We start from the raw sequence: 22,777 nt of genomic DNA on the forward strand, positions 1-22,777 counted from the left end.
GGTCCCTGGACGCAGACTCATTCTCCTTCATCTTGGAAAAAGTCCCAGAACTGCAGATCGACCTCTTCGCAACGAGCGACAACAAGAAAATACCTCGATACGTAGCCCCATACAAAGACCCTTGGGCAGAAGCGATGGACGCCATGTCCGTCGATTGGAACAGATGGAATCATATCTATCTGTTCCCGCCAACAAATCTCCTGCTGAAGGTCCTCAGCAAGCTGAGATCCTTCAATGGGACAGCAGCAGTGGTGGCCCCAAAATGGCCCAAGAGCAATTGGTTCCCTCTAGTGATAGAACTGAGGCTGAGGCTGTTTCCTCTACCAAACCCAGTTCTATCCCAACTGGTTCAGAAGTCGACTGTCTACGCTTCATCATTGAGAACCCAAAACCTACATCTCATGATTTTCTCATTTAGCAGTCAAGAAAAGGTTTGTGATCTCAAAAGACTTAACATCGACTTTATAGAAGAAGAAAAGTCAAAGTCAACCAAAAGACAATGTGAATCGTCTTGGAAGAAGTGGGTTTCCTTTGTCAAAGCAAACAAGCCGACAGAAATCTCGATAGACGTCTGCCTGTCCTTCTTCATCCACCTTCACGAGCAAGGCTTGGCTTCCACCACGATAACTACGTGTAAGTCAGCTTTGACTAGACCTCTTCTATACGCCTTCCAGGTGGACCTGTCGAACGAAATCTTCAATAAGATTTCAAAAGCATGCGCTAGACTTAAACCAGCAACCCCTCCGAAGCCCATAGCATGGTCTTTGGACAAAGTCTTGCACTATGCTTCGAACTTGAACAATGAAGATTGCTCCCGAAGGGATCTAACACAGAAAGTGATATTCTTGTTTGCTATAGCCTCAGGGGCTAGAGTTAGTGAAATAGTAGGCCTATCAGGAGACGAGGGCCATATTCAGTTTACAGAAGAGGGAGAACTGAATCTTTTTCCCGATCCTACCTTTCTCGCCAAAAACGACCTACCCACCAAAAGGTGGGGTCCTTGGAGAATAATCTGCCCTCTGAAGGAAGATGTCTCTCTATGTCCAGTAGAGTGTCTTAAGGTCTATCTTCGAAGAACTTCAGACTTCAAGGAAGGACAGCTCTTCATAGGCGAAACCTCAAGATCAAACTTATCCCTAAAACAACTGAGGGCGAAGCTCATCTACTTTATTTGCAGAGCGGATCCTGACAGTACACCCGCAGGTCACAATCCGAGAAAAATTGCTTCCTCGCTGAACTACTTTCAGCATATGAACTTTAATAGACTCCGCTCATATACAGGTTGGAAATCCTCTAGAGTCTTTTATAAACATTATGCGAAGCAAGTGCATGAAATAAAACACTTTGTGGTGGCGGCAGGTAGTGTTATAAAACCTGTCGTCTAGTGCTGCGATGAACAGTGAACTGTTTGGGACTTGACAGTGTAAAGGGTGAACAGGTGTTAGCACCTTTGAGTGTAATGCCTTTTATTGAGGATCACTATGGTGATCCTTGGACTGTTCTTTATAGGTGTAGAATCTAAACAACAACACCAGTGCCGTGTGAACATTCGTACACAGTGTTAAAACATATCCAACATCTAAGTGAAATCAATATAATAATTTCACATTTTTTGAGTGGCAACTGTGACATACTAATATATTTCTTCCCTTACAGGTTATAAATATATATATGTACTTTGAAAATGTTGCTTATGTAAAAGGATTCTATTTTTAATACATTTGTTGTATTTATTTTTGTCTATATTTGCGTCTTATTTGCCTAACAAGTAATCAAATAAAACTAGCCAGAGTCTTTTATTTTCCTAAAATTAAAATACTTGAATATATTCCTATGTGTGAACAAACTAGTAATAGCTAAATTCCACCTTGTTCCCACGAATACAACCTTGACGCTTCTATAGTCAGTATTGACATATTCCCTGCAGGGGGCAGAAAGCCCCAAGTTAGTTCCAAACTTAGTGGATATGACAAATAACGGTAGTGTCATATATTCATGTGGTCTGGGTGACCATATAAGAATCCGAATCAAGGTAAAGGCATTTATACAAACCCACAGATATAGTACTTTCAAGTAATTCTTTGGTAAACTTCCACCATGACGACATGGCTGAGCCAAAAAAACAGATTTTGAGCAAAGCGAAAAATCTATTTTTGGGAGATATGGCCATGTCGCCCTGATGGACCCTCCCTCCTTTCTAAAAAGGAGTATACATATATGTAACAAATCCCCACCCGAAACTACTCTCTCTGCGGCTATCCATGCTTAATTGCAACAAGGAATAGTTCGCCGTAGTAGTACGGGAAGGGGATCCACCGGGTAACCTTGATGACTGCTTCCCTTCAATTTCGCCACTTCCCCTTCAGATCGAAAACTCTAGTCGGGGTGAAGATTGCCATGTGTCGTATCAAGAAATACGTCCCCTGATATTATGCGATATCCTTAAGAGTTATTTTAAGGATACTCCCGCCAGGAGTTAGAATTCTGGAGACCTGTGGTCAATTCTCTGGGAGTATCACTGTAGCTAAATATCCCTTACAAAGCTGCCTAAAGGAACCTTCCATCAGGACGACATAGTCATATCACCCAAAAATAGATTTTTCGCTTTGCTCAAAATCCATTTTATACCAACCTTCCCAGTGTTAAAATTTGACATCTCTTTCTAATTGAACAATAAATTCAAATTCCTAATCTTAGTAATTTTATCTTGCATAGTTGGTAACTTTTTTCATAACTCTAGTCAATCTTACAAATACAGTATTTGTTTTTTAGATTACCGGCATATTTCATCTTTACACAACATTTATCATATCTAGCACGGGAGTATGTATATATATATATATATATATATATATATATATATATATATATATATATAACTTCTATTTATTGTCAATACCATTATTGTATGTATGTGTATATGTATATATATATATATATATATATATATATATATATATATATATATATATATATATATATATATATATATATATATACCCATTTATTGTCATAACCATTATTGTATGTATGTATATATATATATATATATATATATATATATATATATATATATATATGTATATAGATATATGTATATATATATATATATATATATATATATGTATATATATATATATATATATATATATATATATATATATATATATATATATATATATATATATATAACAACCTTGAATTCTGAAGCGTCCATTAGAGAACATTCAATTCCCAACGAGATGATCATCTTCGACCATGGTAAGGCTCAAACCTTGTTGGTTAAGGAGCTCAAGACAGAGGAGTTTACTAACCCTCAGCCCTCTGCTTTCGATAGGAAGCAGGCAACATTTGTAGCTCCAAAAGACACTATCTTCCCCTTTTGCCTCAAAGAGTTTAGAGGATGTTAAAAAGGCAGTAGTGGTAAGTAGACCTTTGCCAGTGCTAGAGGAGTGCAAACCAGTTTCGCTTGCTCTCCTATATGACTCCGATAGTTGGGAACATGTCCAACACACCTTTACAGTTGGAAAACTGGATAAGGATATCAGAGGCAAGCAGTTTAATAAGAAACTGCCCAGAATTCTGGAATACCTACTAAAAATGGAATTGGAGGCCAAAGAAAGACTGGCAGCTTCTTTGTCACACCATTTTTATCTTGAGATGCTTATTAGGAACTATTCAAAATATGACCTTTTCCCAGTTCTGGAAAAAACCAATTTGGTTACCTTCCATCGGGATCTGCATGCACTCTTTTTAGCCAGGAGAGCCTGCAGAGAGCACGTCCTAGCAGCGGCAACTGTTAGGCATGAGCGTAAAAAGTTGATTGACTCCAACATCTGGGGGAAAGATCCGTTTCCCCAAAAGGTGGTGAAAGAATTCACGGACTTAGGTAGAAATGGGGTATGTCCTCTAAGAGGAACTTTACCCCTGGAGAAGGACCTCAACCTAAAGGCAAAAAGCCTAAGAGACCCTTTAAAGGCAAGAAAACATTTCCTGCCACAACTGCCACAGTAGCCATTATTCCCCAGACAGTGAGCACGGTTCCCCAGCTGTATGTGACACAGTCCCCAGCCATCAACCCCGTTTACGAACGGGCCGCAACTACATTTCACTTTGTCGGAGATCAAGGGAAAAATGCTGGTGGAAAGGGAAAGTCTGGAAGAGTTGGCCAATCTAGGGGTCGAGGAAATATGAGACAGGTCGCACGAAGGAGCAGGTCCTTCAAAACAACGGGGAGGAACTTTCAGTAGGGGGAAGACTCTATCACTTCGAGGATCAATGGAAATTCGATCGTTGGGGACGCAGCATTGTCTCAAAAGGACTAAGCTGGAAATAGAGACAGCAGCCACCACAGTTCAAGAGGTTCTTCCAACCCACAACCCCATTCTTGGAAGAATATATGTGCAGGATCTCTTCCAGAAGGGAGTTATCCGTAGCACAAAATCCATGAACTTTCAAGGAAGTCTATTTTACGTGCCTAAGAAAGATTCGAACACTCTTCAAACTATTCTAGACTTGTCCACTCTAAACAAGTTCCGGATGCTAATTATCTCACAAGTACGGACCCTACTACTCCAGGGGGCCATAGATCTTACCCACGCTTATTGGCATCTTCCGATAGGTTGGCACTTCTCCCCCTACCTTGGTTTCAGACTGGCAAGAAAGCCTACATATTCAAGGCTGTGTCCTTCAGGCTCTGCATAGCTCCAAGGATTTTCACAAAACTAGTCAAGACCATTGTTCAACAACTTGGGAACAAAAGTCTTCAAGTGATGGTATACTTTGATGACTAGTTAGTTTGGGCTGTGACAAAGTCATAATGTTTTCTAGTAGCTCTGGAAGTTATGAAATTTCTTATATCCCTGGGCTTCCAAATCAACCTCGAGAAGTTCAGGTTAACTCCAGCTCAAGAATTCCAGTGGTTAGGTCTGCTTTGGTATTTGAAGTCACATATCCTTTCTCTGCCTCTGGACAAAAGAAAGGTAATAGCAAGTTCGGTCAGGTGCCTGCTGCAGTTGAAGACGATCACAAGACGTCGTCAAGAAAGTGTCTTGGGTTCGCTACAGCTGTTACAAACCCCATCCTAAAAGCGAGAAAGATGCCAACAGAGTTTTGAGAAGAGAGGCCTCAAATGCCTGAAGAGATTATCGACACAAAACACTGGGTTTACTGTGCAAACAGCTCAAGCTTTGGTCCACTGCCAAGAGCTTGCTGACACACGTCCCTCTTCAGTTTCCTCCCCTGTCAGTAACAATCCACACGTATGCCTCAGAACAATGTTAGGAGATCATACCCCCACCAAGAAGATACAGGGTCAGTGGTCAGTCGTATTTCAACAATTCTATATGAACATTCTAGAAGCCATGGCAGTGTTTCTTTCTCTTAAGAGATTGGACCCGAGGAAGAAATCACACATCAAGTTAGTTCTCGACAGCAAGACGATAGTCCACTGGATTAAGAGAGGGTTCAAGATCTCCACAGATCAATCACGTATCACTGGCCATCCTCACTTTGTCAAAGCAGAGAAATTAGCATCTCTGCATTTCATTTAGAAGGGGTTTGCAATGTGACCATGGACGGCCTGTCAAGATTCAAGCCTCTGGAAACAGAATGGTCCCCGGACGAAAATTCATTGTGTTTCGTTCTAGAGCAAGTCCCAGAGCTGCAAATAGATCTCTTTGCGACGAGCTCATACAAGAAGCTTCCCCATTATGTAGCACCAAATTTAGATCCAGAAGCAGTGGGGATAGATGCAATGTCACTGGATTGGAAATAGTGGGCTCACATTTACCTTTTTCCACTGTTCAATCTCATGTGAGGGTCCTAGACAAGCTAAGGACCTTAAAGGGGACAGCAGCATTTATTGGCCCCAAATTGGTCCAAGAGCAATTCGTACCCTCTTGTTCTGGAACTCAAACCTTGCCAGATTCCTCTGCCCACATCAATGCTGTCCTAGGATGTTCAACAGGAGACTGTCTTCGCTTCCTTTTGGATAGTGAACAACCCTCAGCTTATGATTTTCTCGTCCTAGCTGCTAAAAGAAAATACAGAGGTTCGAAGGAAAGAATTGATTTTATAGAAGAGTACAAGTCCTCTTCAACAAAAAGGCAATACTTGTCCTTCGGAAGAAGTGGTTGGAGTTTGCTAATAAATATAAGCCCACTTCGATTACAATGGACTTCTGTTTTATCATTCTTCATTACACTGCATGAACAAGGTCTGGCCTCCACAACTATTTCCTCATGTAAATTGGCCCTAACCAGACCTAACGCTTATGCTTTAGATATAGAACTTAACAGCGAACTGTTCAATAAGGTCCCGAAGGCTTGTGCTGAACTGAAACCAAATCCTCCCCATCTCCCAAACCATCTCATGGTCTTGGACAAAGTCTTGCACTTAGCCTCCTCAATAGATAACTATTCTGCTTCTTTGAGGGATCTTACTCAAAAATCAATCTTTTATCTAGCTTCCGGTGCTAGAGTTGCCGAGATTGTGGTGCTATTAAGGGATGATGGCCACATCGAATTCTTGGAGTCGGGAGAAGTTAATTTTCATCCAGATCCTGCATTCCTAGCTAAAATTGAACTCTCCACGAAATGTTGGGGGTCTTGGAAGATCTTTCTCTGTGCCCTGTGGAATGTCTTAAAGCTTACCTGTCAAAGAGTGAGGCCTTTAAAGGGGAACAATTTGTTAAAGGAGAAACAACAAGATCTAACCTCTCTTTGAAACACCTTAGGTCCAAACTCACCTATTTCATCAGGAGGGCTGATCCTTATAGCATGCCATCTGGTCATGATCCTAGGAAAATTGCCTCTTCCTTAACCCTGGATAGGTACGCTCCTCGGACACCCCTTTAAGGGTATACTCGGACGCGAATGACCCCGACGCCAAAAAAAATTCTTGAAAAATCAGTTTTTGCAGTAACCTCCTTTTTTCTTTTGCCAAAAAAAACTTCAATGAATGCTTAAAACAACTGTAAAGATAAATACTACTCATCTGCAGAAAAACTATTTATTATAAATATTTTAAAAAATTAAGTAGAAAAAAAAAAGACCTGACATAAAAATTCATAAAAAAAAGTTTATACATATATACACAAATCCTTTTAGGAATTGATTCTTGAATGTTTAGGGCACATCTTGATGTATTTTGGATGAAGTCAGACCCATGGAGGTGGAGATCTGAAATGAGAAAAAAACGGTAACTTTTTTTGGCCAAAAAAATTTGTCCAAATTTCATGAATTTTTTTGGGTACCCAAATGAAATAGGAAGTGGCTAATTTTTTTAGGGAATAAACATATGTTATCCTAAAATAGAAATATGTAAAAAAATCTTCATTATTTTGTAAATTACATTTATATCAGGGGCCATATCTAAAGGTAATTTTTTTAGTACTTAGAATTTCGTAAAAAAATACATATATTTAATATATAATATGATATTTATGCAGGTAAAAATATACCAAAATATCACAAATTCTATAGGGAACAAGAATATATATAGATAGGGCAGCTTACGCTTCGGATATGTCCACAAAATGGCCGCCAACCACACTGACTCAGAATCCCTAATCTGCCACTTGAAATGTAGGAAGGGTATGTCAATTTCAAGGTGTTATTTACTAATCTAATTATTATTGGATATGCATAAAAATTGTATGGTGGGTTGCTGGATAATTGTCGATTATTTTACGACTATAAAATTAAAATTCTGACCCAAAAAAATTTTTTTGAAGGGAAATAAAATCGAAAAAAAAAATGTAAAACAATATTTTAGCTAAAAAAATTTGATGATATTCAATCAAAAAAAAAGTAAACACAATTTTCCGACAAATAAACATCTGGAGGAATCATTACTCTGTGATAGTTCCTTAGTACGTAGTAATTTTTAAAGAATTGGGAAAAAACGAAAAAATGGCAATCACCGGAAAATCGAACACATACCTATATATAAGCCATATCTGGCTAAAAAAAAGATAGGCATGGGTAGCCAGATCATCTAGAAACACTTTCCAACACTATAAAAATATAAGTTTTGCGACACTACTTGCCAATTCCTTACGGTAACATGACTAAGCAAAAAAATGCAAAACAAATAAAAAGGGGCACTCGCGGAAAAATGGCTAACATTCTAATATACGGCATTTCAGAAAAAAAAAATTCAGCCACGTGCTAGGCAAACCATCAAGGCACATTTTCCGACAAATAAACATCTAAATGAATAATTACTCTGTGATAGTTCCTTAGTACGTAGTAATTTTGAAAGAAATGGGAAAAAACGAAAAAATGGCAATCACAGGAAAATCGAACACATACCTATATATACGCCATATCTGGCTAAAAAAAGAAGATAGGCATGGGTAGCCAGATCATCTAGAAACACTTTCCAACACTATAAAATTATAAGTTTTGCGACACTACTTGCCAATTCCTTACGGTAACATGACTAAGCAAAAAAATGCAAAACAAATAAAAAGGGGCACTCGTGGAAAAATGGCCATTCTAATATACGGCATTTCAGAAAAAAACAATTTCAGCCACGTGCTAGGCAAACCATCAAGGCATATTTTCCGACAAATAAACATATAAATGAAATATTACTCTGTGATAGTTCCTTAGTACGTAGTAATTTTGAAAGAAATGGGAAAAAACGAAAAAATGGCAATCACAGGAAAATCGAACACATACTTATATATACGCCATATCTGGCTAAAAAAAAAATAGGCATGGGTAGCCAGATCATCTAGGAACACTTTCCAACACTATAAAAATATAAGTTTTGCGACACTACTTGCCAATTCCTTACGGTAACATGACTAAGCAAAAAAATGCAAAACGAATAAAAAGGGGCACTCGCGGAAAAATGCCCAACATTCTAATATACGGCATCTCAGATAAAAAAAAAAGACATGCACGTGTTAGCCCAACCATCAAGGCACACTTTCTAACACATAAACATGAAAAAAAAATCAATAATATACGGCAATTCCTTACTACGTAGTAAATTTTTACAAATATTGAAAAAAAAACAGAAATTGGCAACCGCAGTTAAATACCCAATATACCAATAACTACGTCGTATCTGACAAAAACAAAATCACGCATGGGTAGCCAGATCATCTAGACACACTTTCCAACATTAAAAAAGCAAAAGTTTTACGACACTATTTCGCAATATCTTACGGAAAAATGACTTGGCAAAAAAATGAAAAAAAATTAAAAAGGGACACTCGCGGTAAAATGCCCGACATTCTAATATACGACATCTCAGATAAAAAAAAAGACATGCACGTGTTAGCCCAACCATCAAGGCACACTTTCTAACACATAAACATGAAAAAAAAAATGAATAATATACGGCAATTCCTTACTACGTAGTAATTTTTACAAATATTGAAAAAAACAGAAATTGGTAACCGCAGTTAAATACCCAATATACCAATAACTACGTCGTATCTGACAAAAACAAAGTCATGCATGGGTAGCCAGATCATCTAGACACACTTTCCAACACTAAACAAGCAAAAGTTTTACGACACTATTTGGCAATATCTTACGGAAAAATGACTTGGCAAAAAAATGAAAAAAAATGAAAAAGGGGCACTCGCAGTAAAATGGTCCTCGTGGTGATGAACGACATTTTAACTAAAAAAAAAAACATGCACATGGTAGCCAAACAATCCACCAAGACTTTCCACAACTGATAACCTATACAAGTTGCACCATTCTACGACAATTTCATAATACGTAATAACTTTGATAATTATGCAAACTACCTTAGAAGGGTAAACTCGGACGCGAACGACCCTGACGCGTCTCAGAAATCGGGGAAGGAGTACAGCTACAGCAATGCACATCTGGACACTACTAGAGCGTGTAGGGGAGACACCTCCTGCAGGTCGATCACCCACAAATTCAGTCACAGGGGTGAGTCACGTGAGAAAAACCTGTTTTTTTTTGACGCTCGGGGTCGCAAACGACCCATCGTACCTATCCAGGGTTAAACTTCTTCCAGTATATGTCCTTCAAAGGCTTACAAGTCTACACTGAATGGATATCTTCAAGAATATTTTTCAAACATTACTTGCGACAATTGGAAGAAATTAAACTCTTCATTGTGGCAACTGGTAGTGTGATTAAACCAGCTTCTTAGTGTAGTGCATGGACTCATATGGCTTGTATAATATGGGACTATCAGAGTGTGCATAGTTCGGGTTGAATGTTCTTCTAATTTGCATTGTTATATTATTTTCATTAGATGGAATGATGTTACTATTCTATTCTATATGATGGTACTGAGGTAAATTTCTCTTGCTTTAAGCACAAAAACTGTAAATATTGTTGCGCTAATTTTGTTACATTTATATGCTTTAAAAGATCGTACATCTTTTTGCATTTCCTTTATATGGACCTACTGTTCCTAAATAAAAAGTAGTGTACCTCTATTTTTTAACCCTCCATTTTACAGACTATTGCTTAATCGATACTATGTGTTTTTACAAAGGTATTTTCTTCACACTGAGTACTTGCATAGTCTACTCATAGAGTTGGACTATTGCTCCAAATAGCTATATTTGGAAGTGTAAAACAAACCATCATGAGATACACTAATCGTAGAACGATTTTAAAGCTTCTATGATTATTGAGGTTGACACTAAAGAGTACGTATGTGGTTAAAACTCTAATTTACCACAACTGAGAATTTTTGATTCTCTGGTACACTTCCATCAGGACGAAATGGTTCTAGCCCCAAAAAAGGGATTTTGACATAGGAAAAATATATTTTTGGGTGAGATAGCCATGTCGTCCTGATGGACCCGCCTGTTATTTTTCATCCCCTCCGAATTCTCTGGCTGCTGCTTGAATGGCGAACCAGCGAACGCTTTTACATTAATACACTGGTATTGGAGTTGTAACGGCTCTCCCACGTATCCAATCCAATCCCATGTCCTTTGAAACAAGGTTATGTCTATTCGGGGAAGAATTGCCATTGTCCTTTTAAACACGTCCCTGTTGCATACACGATATCTCTTGGGATATTTGCGTCAGTGGTAGTAATCAAAACACACTACAGCCTCAGGAGTTTCATCAGAGAGTTAAGTTTTTTGAAAACTCTTGGGTTGATACCGAGGCCAAAAGACATCATTTTGAGCCTGTATAACCCCCTCCCGAGGTTAGATAGCCATATTGTCCTGATGGAAGTTCCTCTAGGCAGCTTTCTATTTGGGATATTTCCTACGAGTGATATACCAGAGAATTTTACCTGTAGAGTTATAGTAGTGTACTGCAGTGGACCACGGCTTGAGGTGTTTGAGCAGCAAAGGCGGGGCTTTGTGGCGAACATCTCTCCAAGAATTTGATGCCTCTCTTCTCCAGACTCTGTTTGCATCTTCAAGTCTTGCTTTTAGGATTGGGTCTATCAAGCCAGCCAACTGCTGAGATCCTAAGACTCGGTCCTGTTGACATATGGTGATTACTGTTGAGCGAAGTGAAGTAAGCTCCTGAGATTTTGCGAGTTTCTTGCTCTTGCCATATAGTAGAGAAAGGATGTATGACATTTAGATTCTAGTGAAGCCCTAGCCACTGGAAATCTTGAGCTGGAGATAGCCCAGACTTTTAAAGGTTGATTTGAAAGTCCAGAGACTAGGAATTTCATGACTCCTTGAGGTGCTGAAAAACATTCCAACTTCGTAGCAGCCCAGACTAGTTAGTCGGTTAGGTAAACCATCACCTTAAGGCCTTTGTTCCTTAATTGTTTGACGACGGCCTCGGCTAGCATTGTGAACATCCTTGGAGTTATGCTAAGCCCGACGGATATAGCTCTGAAAATGTAGGCATTTCTTGCCAGTCTGAAACCAAGGTGGGGGAGAAGCGCCGACCTAACGGAAGATGCCAGTAGGCATCAGTAAGATCTATGGAGACGGTGTAGACCCCCTGGGGTAGTAGGGTCCATGTTTGTGAGATAGTCAGTATCTGGAACTTGTCATTCAGAATGAATTTGTTTAGTGGGAACAACTCCAGACTAGTTTAAAGATTGTTCAAATCTTTCTTTGGCACACAGAATAGCCGCCCTTGAAAGTTCATGGATTTTGTGCAACGGATGAGTCCCTTCCGGAGAAGATCCTGTACGAAATCCTCCAATAATGGTGTTGTGGGTTGGAAGAACCTCTTGAACTGGGGTGGTTTCTGTCTCCATTTCTAGCCTAGTCTCTTAGAGACTATGCTGCTAGCCTAAGGATTGAACTCACATTGATCACTGACCAGATAAAGATTTCCCCCTAACGGTAGCTCCTCATTTATGTTGTGAAGGACCTGCTTCTCTTACCGCCTTGCCGCTACTTCCTCAGCCTCTAGGTTGACTTCCCATTCCAGACCTTTCTCTGCCACTAGCACTTTTCTTTTGCAATGGCTAAAGTTGAAGACTGTGACACATTTTGCTGGGTAACTGTGTATAGAGTCTGGGGGATCATGGCAACTGAAGCTGTCACAACAGGAAAGGTTTTCCTACCTTAAAAGGGTCTTCTAGGCTTCTAGCCTTTTGTGTTGAAATCATTCTTCAAGGGTGAATTTCTTCTTAGAGGACATACCCGACTTTTGCGTAAGGCTCTTTTTCTCCTGAGCCGCTTTGTCCAATGCTTCCTTGACCAAATTTTGAGGAAAGAGATCTTTCCTTCAGATGTTTGAGTCAATCAACTTTTAGGCTCATGCCTAATAGTTGCTGCGGCAAAGACGTGTTCTATACATTCTCTTTGGGCTAAAAAGAAAGCATATAGATCTCTGTGGAAAGTAGCCAGATGAGTCTTTGCTAGGACTGTGAAGAGGTCTGATTTGGAATAGTTCCCCTCAACCTTTCCAGATAGGACTGGTGGGGCAAAGAAACAGATAGTCTCTCTTTGGCTTCCAATTCTTCCTTCAAAAGGAATTTGGGAATTCTAGGCAATCTTCCAATGAATTGTTTGTCTCCAATATCCCATCCAGTCTTCCGGCCGTAAAGGTGTGTTGGACATCTTCCCAATCATCCAAGTCATAAGGAAGAGCTAGGGGGACAGGTTTGCACTCCTCTAGCACTGTCAATAGTCTACCTTCCATTACTGCCTTCTTCAGAGCCTTTAAACTTTTGAGGCGAAGGGAAAGACAGTATTTTTGGGAGCAGCAAAGGTGCCCTGCTAAGTATGGTGAAATGGCCATCTTAAGTTCCTTAACCATTAAGGACTGATCCTGTTGTGGTCCAGAATGAAAGTCTCCTTAGGGATCGTATCATCTGTAATGGACGCTTCTGAGACTAGTCTTACATAGCATTAAGGACGATTATCAATAGAGGGGTAGAATTCTAAGTCAGAGACAGGCTTAGAACCCATACCTTCAACAATGTGGAGGTACCCATCACTGTATATCTTCCATGAATGCCTTCATGAATGCCATATACTCTAGGGGACAAAGTTGTACTTATCGCAAAGATTGAAAAGGACCCTTTGAAAACATGACAGTATGCATGCTTCCGGCAAGTCTTGTGGCCACAGGGCAATTTGACTCGCCTGGTACAGGTTACCGTTGAACACTCCATTTCATCAGCAACCTGTAAAGGATGAAAAATTTCAATGAGTACAAATCATTAAAAAAATTCCAATCTTAGACTAAGCACATATAAATATGTATACAGAAAAAATATGCTTAAGAATAATCCTAGAATAAACATTCCTAACAACTATAATATGGCTAAGACTACAAAACAATGGAGACTCATGCCAAACAGCTTTGAAATCATTAGAAATATATGAAAACTATCAATGATAGTGTGGCAGAAATATGGAGGAAAGGGTCACATCAAAGGAACACCAGTACCCACAAAGTCGGTCTATTAGACCACCTAAGATGGCCTAAGCCGGCAACAACTTCCCACGAAGTGGCACTAGCTGGGCCAAGGCGGTAGCTATTTCTAGCAACCGTGTCATAAACTGACCTTTCAATATCCCAGGCATGTCGACACATTGCGGCAGAGGCATTGTCAAGTCGACAAGAAAAGAGGGGACAATCCCATGGGGAAGGGTCCACAATCAGCGGGAGAGGCACAGGAATAAAAGGCAGAAAATAAGGAAACCTGTCAAGATCTGGTCATTACCATTAACTCATGAAAAGAGGGGGGTTTAAACCCGTAAGATAATGATAGCTGGCCAGGACTCTAAGAATTGGATATTCAAAGGATATTCCGACAACCAGGCTGGATCCAATTGACCAACTTCAGAGGACAATGTTTCTCAGATATGGAAGAGGAGAAAAAGGAGCAGATGATGACCAGTCTAAAGCTGCAGCTAAGGTGGCAGAGGGAATGTCCCCATAGCCAACACACATCCAGTGCTAAAAGAACTCAAGCTGACAAGATAGGAAGTAGGTACAGTAGGCAACACTTCTGCCAAGATAGACTAACCAGGCAAAGGAGTCAAGACTCCGCAGCAAGAGGTACATAGCTTAGGATGAGAACCTGCAGTCACAGGACAGGCAACTACTAAGGTGGCAGAGGAGAACCCCAAGGGGTACCAACTCTCCACCTGGATAGGGTTAGGCCATAGGAAAAACCTGTGCAGGCAAGCCTAGCCCACTTAGCGGGTGAGGGAAAACTTAAATGCTAGGGTAAGATGACTTAACAAGAGGAACTGAGGTTCCCAGTTCAATAAGGTTATGGCCTAACCAGGAAGGGGAAGGGACAGAGAAACCACCCAAAAGTGGTATCTAAGGCAGAAGATAGAATTAATCCAAGGAAGGAAAAATCTCATCCACCTGGGGCCAGGCTAGATAGCCTACAAGCTATCCTGTCCAAAAGTGGCAACAAAAAGTACTTCAGGCGCCATGGAACTAGATAGGGCGGGGAACAAAGTTTCACAGCAGGTAGACGCACTAGCAGGCACGAGGGGGAGGGGGTGGTGATGGGAGACCCGGAAATTGGTAAGGCGGCAGGACAGGAAGGCCTAACTGCCACATTAGAACAAGAATGGTGTTTAAGGGATCTGCAGTGATAGGGCATAGAGGACAAGTCTTCACAACCAGCCGGTAGCCTACCAAAAACTAAGAAGGAAGCCTAAGAAATTGTAAGGCAGCACAGTCTACCTGTCAGCATTAGAACAGGAGGTAATGAGTTCCAATGAGAAGACAAGAAGTAGACACAGGGAACAAGTTCCCAAGACCTGTGCCGCCTTGCCAAACATGCAGGCTAAGTGGAAAGTGAAGACAGTCACCCTAGGACAACTGTAAAACACTATCCAACTCCAAGAGGGACCTTTAGGACCGCAGCTCCCTGCTTTGACGAACCAACAGCATGGGAGTATGGGCACTCTCACGAAACCAATAAAGTTAGGTGAAAGAAGGGGATGGTGCACAAGTGCATATTCACCCTTCATGGCCTCCGGCCAGGGTAGAGTCAGGACTGATAAAAAAGGCACATGCTAACACTAGTAAAAAAGGAGGGGATACCCCATAACCAATTGTAAACGAATAAAATAAAACACATTCTTACAATACTATGGCTAAATAACTAAGCATTTCTGAGTGATTTGGATACATGATCCCTGCTCTCAAAAGGTAGTTTATTCCAAAATATCCAGACCAAGAAGCCTCTTTTAACAGGCACTATCTGTATTGTAAAGAACTCCCTAATTGAAAAAGCTGATCTTGTCGCCATCTCTAAAACCCACAATGGGAAAAAAATTGCTAATATACAATTTCAGGACATCCATAGCTTTATGGGCTGGTCTGGACGTACAATGTTCATTAAACACTAATTGAAACATATCCAAGCAGTAGCCTACATCATTCATGTGTGGTACTTGGTGACCCGAAGAGAAGAAGGACCATTTCCACCAGGTCCTTCAGGAGAAGTGTGATGACACGCATCCAGCATTCTTCAGTCATCCCTTATGAGGTGAGAGTCAGACTTGTCAGTTTTTCTTCTCATCTATATAAACATGTAAGTTGGTGTACTTAATTCCTTGACGTTGTCCTCAGTGGTGCACAAGTCTACTTAATTAATGCTCCAGTAGTAGTGCTGAGAGACCCCACAGCACAATATCCTCCAAAAAGGGGTTTTGACGAAGGAAAACCCTATTTTTGAGGAGGTGCCTCTTGCATGGGAGAGGGAGAGGGACAATTGAATCTCACTTGGGAATGCGAGGTGGCAAGGAGGCGCAAGTTGATGTGCCGGTAGCATTTTCTCCAACTGTAGTAGGGGTGTTTGGTGATGACATAGTAATGATGTCACCCATAACAATTTGTTTTCAGCATTGAACGTACTGTGTCGAGTTCAATAGTGCCTGAACTTGAAGGCCTCTTTTATACACACCGAATCAGTGCTTTGTACATTGAAACACTGGCCCTAGAGCAGGAGAGACAATAATTCTTTGGTATTTATGTCATATTGGATTCTTGTTCTAGCCATTCATAGAAAAAGCCCTTGGGGCCACAGGACCTCTCCAAAAACCCATATAAAGCAAAATTCAGTCTGATCAAGTACATTACCAGGTTCAGGTTTGTGTTATTGTTACTTTTATTAAAATTAAGTAGTATAAGTTATATTCACAATGAATTTGTTATTTTTCAGAGAAAATTGGGATGGTTAGAAAAGTATGTTTACAGCTGGCAGAATTTCATGTCGTAGAAGATAGACTAGATGATACTTGTCATGATACAGACACATCATCTACATTTCAGTCTCCCAGTGCTAATAATAAAGAAAGTGCAAAAAATGAGAGTAGTCATCGTTTTCACCAAGAATTTTATCCTAATCATGAACATTTGGTGGCTCCTACTTCACAACAGCAATCTGGCCGCCAGATAGTAAATGCTCCATTTGTCTCTCACAACAACTCAAATCATGAGGAGAATTTATCCAGTTCTTCAGAGGAATGGTATGAAGATGTTAAAACTGATGAAAATAATCTGCATGTAGCTCAAGATGTACAATGTGCAAAGATAGACTGTCAAACTGGTTTCACTCCATCAGAAGTAAGTAATCTTTATGTAAATTCATTATTTATTAATTATTTATATGAATCCCCCCTGATATTCATATTGCTTTGTCCTGAAACTGAGTCAGTATCATCATTACCCTAACAACAACAAAGAGACAAAATTTTCTTCCCTTCAAGAGGGTGTCTCTGCCACCAGGGTGATATTTGGTAGTTGATGTCAACCTAAATCAGTTTTCCCCATTGTGTGATCGGTTACGGTTGATACCAGCAGGAATTACAATTAATTTTGGAAACCATAGATTTTCTATTTTGTGTTCAAACAAAGTAATATATCTTGTGCTGTTCGGGTCTTCAAACCACCTGTTTTCAGATAGGTAACTGGAAAATAGAATTGAATAATCAACTATAGTAGGTATTTACAAAGGTGCTCATTGCCAACCATAATAGATGTTAATCGCTAAACTTAACTATTTAATTACAAATTTTAATAGGGATTATTTGGAACTCCCCATGATAAATCGATCATTTCCTTGGTGTGTTTTTTTTTTATTCACCAATTGATTGGGGATGTCTTTGGAATTACATCACAAGTCGCTGAGAATGGTTCACTCTGCAAAGGTGTTTGGAGGAAAGATGTTAATTTTCCTCTATTGTTCATATAGCAGATGACTGCTTTGTGGAGTTATGCATAAATAAAATAAGGCACATTGGATACACCTTTACCAGTTTTGCTTTGCATTTACTTCAAAGGAATCTAGAGGAATCTATGTACTTTATAAGTTTTCTCTTTCCATGTTTCACTATTTTCCAATTCCGGCATAGATATTTGAACTACCGGAGTTTGAGATAATGTTCAGAAATTGAAGAAGAGAAAGTTCATTGACTTTCATGATCAACCACTTGTTAACTACAATAATGGGAAAATTATATGCAAGCTTGCTGCGTCAGCACCTTTTTAGGTTGACACGTCATTCTGCGCACTGAAGGGGGGGGGGATCTCTTTGGAGAGAGTAAAAGTAGACGGCGCAGTCTGCTCAGCCTCTGAGTTGAAAGTTATGGATTTTCTGCTATGGACTCCCTCCAAGTGGTTTCTTGGCTTGACCAGTGGTCGGGTGCAGTGACATACTTTGCCAAATCAATGGGGTTATCAACACAGGAGGCTCTAAAGTAATACAAGAATTTCATGCTGTCTTGTGGGAAGGCATCTACCTTCCTGGCAAACCAGTCAGCAACCAGTGGATCAACTGAGTTTTAAAGAGGAGACACCCCTTGGCCTCCTTATTCTCAAAATAAGTCTGCTCAGAGGTAGCTCTGTTGCTTTTAAACTTATCGTTGCTGGCAGCCCCATCTCTCCTAAGGAGGAGTCACGTCAAGGTGTTGTTGGAAAAGGGGACTGCTTTCCAGGACTCCCTGATCCAGTCTGTTGTTTACTTTAAGGTCCTTAGCCATTTAGAAGGAGCTACGGCCAAATTCTCTGGTTCAACCATGCCTGCAGATGTCAGGATGCCTGAAAACTTTAAATCATTCATTCATTCCCTTTCAAGTCCCCCAACCTGGTCATTCCAGGCAGAGGGAGCAGCAGTAGGAGGGAAGGAAAAGGAAAGGTGGACAATTGCTTCTTGTGCTATTAGGCAACCTGGCAGAGGTACAAGGCCGAAACTTGGTTGTGAATGTCCCTCAGGACGGTTACTTACTACCCTTTCAGGGCTGTCGAGCCCCTTATCTTGCTTACTGATAGTATAGTTATAATGTGATCCTTCAACCTTGCCTAAAGCCCTGGTCTTGGGGACAGAGGTAGAGGGGATTTTGGAAAAGATTATGTTCGAAGTCATTAGTGTTGAGTTTCTAGACTTCTACAGTCGATTCTTCTTGGTGGAGAAGTCAGATGGGCGCTGGAGGCCGGTCACTGACCTCTCTCTCCACAGAATTATTTTGTCCATCAAACATGGTTCAGGATGGAAACAGTATGTGGGGCCAGTGTATGGAGCCATGGCTTTGGTTCCCTGCTATCCCATTAGCCAAGCTGGACGAGTCTATACGGCTAATACGCTTTCTGTTTCCCGATTGATGGAGGAGCTTCAGCACCCTCCATTACCATCCTACCTGAATGGTTGAATGAATTTAGAGGATGACACTTCTTGAGGCTATTATTGCTTGCTTGGGTGCAATTTAAGACTATGAGTTGGGAGTGAAGAGATCTTTTTGGCGTTGGCTGTTCCCCTACCCCCATCAGCAAAGGGAAGAGTATGAGCTACTCCTTCCGTCTTTGTCGTGATTAGTGCAAGGGTCTCTTCCCGGCAGTTATCTGCCATCTTGGACCGTCTTCAGTCCCTTATTAGCCCCAATCAAGACCCCCACAACTTATTCCTAAAAAAAGCTTGTGTATGCACAACCCTTTCAAGCCACCTCTCCTGGTTCTTCCAGAGGAGGGGAGTGGCAGAAGAAGAGAAGAAGCTGCCAAAAGTAGGTGGTTGCATGGTGTACCATTAGGCAACCTGGCAGAGGCACAGGGCCAAATCTTGGGTAGTGAGTGTCCTTTGGGAAAGTTGCTTACTAGCCTTTCAGGATCGTTGGCTCTGCTATCTCACTTACTGATATAGTTATCATATGATCCTCTAACATTGCTAAAAACCCTGGCCTTGGGGATAGAGGTAGAGGGGATGTTGGAGAAGATTGCGCTCAGTCATTCAAGATAATTTTCCTTGCTTCTACTGTCGACTCTTCCTGGTGGAGAAGTCAGTTGGAGGCTAGAGGCTGGTCATCATCCTCCTCCACCGAATGAGTTTGTGTGACAAACAAAGTTTAGGAGGGAAATGGAGTTCCATCAAAGAGAAAGATTTCCTACTTTTAATAAATCAGAACGAATCGTGCTTTTAAGTACACATACTTTAGTCCTTTCGAAAATACCTCTGTCTCCCCCCCTATTGGTACAGTGTAGCAGTTCGAGGCTCTCTGCTTCAGACTGTATACGGCACCCCAGTTGTTCATCCAGGTGTTCACCTTGGTAGCATCTTGGGCCCACTCAAAAGGGATACATCTGTAGATGTATCTGGACAGCTGGCTTAATCCTGGTTTTTTTTTTTTTTGCTGAGCAGTTGCTATATGATTGAGTTTGAATTCTTAATTATGTTACGATCTGGGGATTGTGGTAAAATGGGGAAAAATTGAATCTCATAAATAAGCTGAATTTGAAGCATTTGAGCATGCTGATAGTCATGGCAGCAGCAAGAGTCTTGTCATCACATGAATGCATCAGCAAGCTTAAGCAGGTATCGCGACCTTTTCTGTCCAAGACAAAAATACCAACTTGGCACTGACAATCTTCTCTGCTACCTTTCTTTGCTCGTTCCTCATGGTTGCCTTAACCAGAGATTTCTTCATTGATGTTTGAAGGTTCATTATTCAGCCTCTAGGTATTCCTGTGCCTTATTGTTCCAGTGGGACAGGAGTCTCAGGATGCTCTTGCTTGTTGACTGAACAAGGAAAAACCTCACCAGGGGAGTCGCACTTGACTTCTGCTTCCCATTATACAACTGTGCTTGATGATTTGGAAGAGGGGTGGGGCACACCTGAATGACTTTGTCATCTCAGGGGTGTGGTCAGAAGAAGCATCTACTCATGAATGTCATGGAGGGCAAGCAGCCTTTCTAGTGCTGCAAGCATTCAAAGAACATTGATGAGGTATTCTGAAGTATTTTTTGCAACAACACTTTAGAGGCTTACTTCAAGCAAGTGGTCATGATCTCGTGCCCATTCTGCAAGCTGAGAAAGTGGATGCACATTGGGGCTGCATTCCATGCCATAGATTTGTCAGCTAGGTACATTCTGCAAGAATTCTCACAAATAACTTAGTTGCCAGGGGCAGGTTGTAAGATCGGCATAGCAGAGAGGCATTTGGTTCTTTGGTATTCTCCATGAATTGACCTGTTTGCAATATAGCTAAACAGGAAGTTTCTCATGTGTTGCTCTTTTGTTCAAAACTCGTGGCCTGTGTACAAAGTTGCCTTCTAATGCCCATGGGATTGCATGGACTTTTATACCTTACAGCCATTCAGCCTGAATTGTCTGCTTATCAACCGAACGTGGATCAGGTCAGGATTCAGGATGACCCTGGTGGCTCCTAGATTGCCACATGCTCATGGGTAACCTGATCTGTTAGCAGTAGTTGAGATCCTGAGGGAACTCTCTATGGCTCTCACTTTCAGAGGTACCAGCTATCCGGGAAATCGTTGGAACTTCATGGTTGAAGACTTCCAGCATCTCCAAATTAAATCCTTTCTTGAGGCAATTCATGAGATGTTTGGGTGCTTACAATGGTCCTCTGCTGCTGTCTACCAGGGAAAGTGGGTTATCTTCGTCAATTGTTGTAGAAGGGACACTTCTTCAGTTGGAATGTGTAGCACAAATTGCAATTTCTTCGTCTTCCTTTGCCAAGAGAATCTCTTTTCAGTTGCTGCTCTTAAGGCTACCACTTAGCCTTGAGCATGGTCTTTCGACTGAAGAGTATAGACCTCTCCTCGTAGAAGTTGTCCATGCTCATGAGGAGTTTCGAGCAATCTTGCTGACCTCAGGCCACAGGAGTGGGACTTATCCCTCATTTTCAAGGATCTTACATATATCCGTTTGAGCTTTTGAGAAGGTCGTTAGTCAGGGTTTTGACTCTCAAGATTGTCTTTTGCTGCTTTAGAATTGGCGAAGAGAAAAGGTGAGTTGCACGGTCTCTCTGCATTAGTTTCCTACTCTGAGGGGTCTCCCTTAGTTTTGTGGCAGGTTTCATGGCTAGAATTTAGACCCTGTCAGGGCACGACCCCCAGTTTTGAGTCCTTCTCCATCCCCTCTATGTGAAGTGTTGGATGGTGATTGAGAGACGCTTCTATATCCCGTGGGTTCTCTGCGGTGCTATCTGAAGCAAACCCTACACCTCAGACATGAGTGTTGTTGATGCTTCCTCATCACTGGCAGGACCAAGAAAGTGTCAAGGAGCAATCGCTTTCCAGCTTTGTGAGACGATCCATAAGCATACGCTATAGTGGTTTCCAGACTGTGGTTGGACGTAGCACACAGACTTCCTAGTGTCAGAATGCCGACCACACTCTAACTTTCACTGCATGAAAATATGGTGGAATGCCTAGAGATCAGGGCAAAAAGAGCAAACAGTCAGGAAAAACTGGGCACTGGGCACCACCCCTTGATTATTATTATACTGGGCAAGGGGACACAGCGAGAACCTTAGAATTTCCTTATACTGCATTGTATTTTGAGTATGCCGTCACTCTTCCAATTGTACTCTGTACAGAGTTCCTCAGCACATTGACATAGCTCTAACTTTTTAAAGTAAGATTTCTTTTATGTAAGAAAACACATACTACTGTTTAAGAACATAAACAAATTTATTTCAATAGGAAAAAATAAAAGGTACAGTAATTACAGAAAAGAGATGTCTATCTACAACACTAAATAGGACTTGAACAGAAATTACTAAATTAAAAAATTGATTTGAGAAAAAAAAAAATACATTCTCATGTTAGACACTCCCATATCAATACAAAGTCACCAGGAACAGGTTATTCAGCAAGTCCCCACATTAAGAACAAAGATATCAAAGAGAATTTTTTTTTTTTTCAAAAATAGGCTACTGTCCTAATTTATTTATGATGCTAACTTTTCAAACCGTTTACATCAAAACAGAGCCTTTTCGACCAAGGTACATAAGAAAGCTTCAAGCTTAGGAGAACCCTGCAACATTGTGGTGCACTATCTACACAATTTGTCAACAGGGTCTGGACATTGACTAACCTTAAAGTTTGACTGCTACTGAAA

General features: G+C 40.7%; 1 protein-coding gene across 1 annotated transcript in view; it reads left to right on the forward strand.

Moving 5' to 3' along the window:
* LOC137615242 (rho guanine nucleotide exchange factor 38-like) overlaps nucleotides 1-22,777 on the forward strand; it is a 396,680-nt gene that overhangs the window by 331,953 nt on the left and 41,950 nt on the right. The window contains exon 15 of the mRNA XM_068344950.1: nucleotides 16,588-16,991. Within this exon, the coding sequence (XP_068201051.1) occupies nucleotides 16,588-16,991 (404 nt within the window). The remainder of the gene's footprint in view (nucleotides 1-16,587; nucleotides 16,992-22,777) is intronic.

Source organism: Palaemon carinicauda, chromosome 21 (assembly GCF_036898095.1).
Source record: "Palaemon carinicauda isolate YSFRI2023 chromosome 21, ASM3689809v2, whole genome shotgun sequence".
In the NCBI taxonomy this organism is placed as follows: Eukaryota; Metazoa; Arthropoda; class Malacostraca; order Decapoda; family Palaemonidae; genus Palaemon; species Palaemon carinicauda.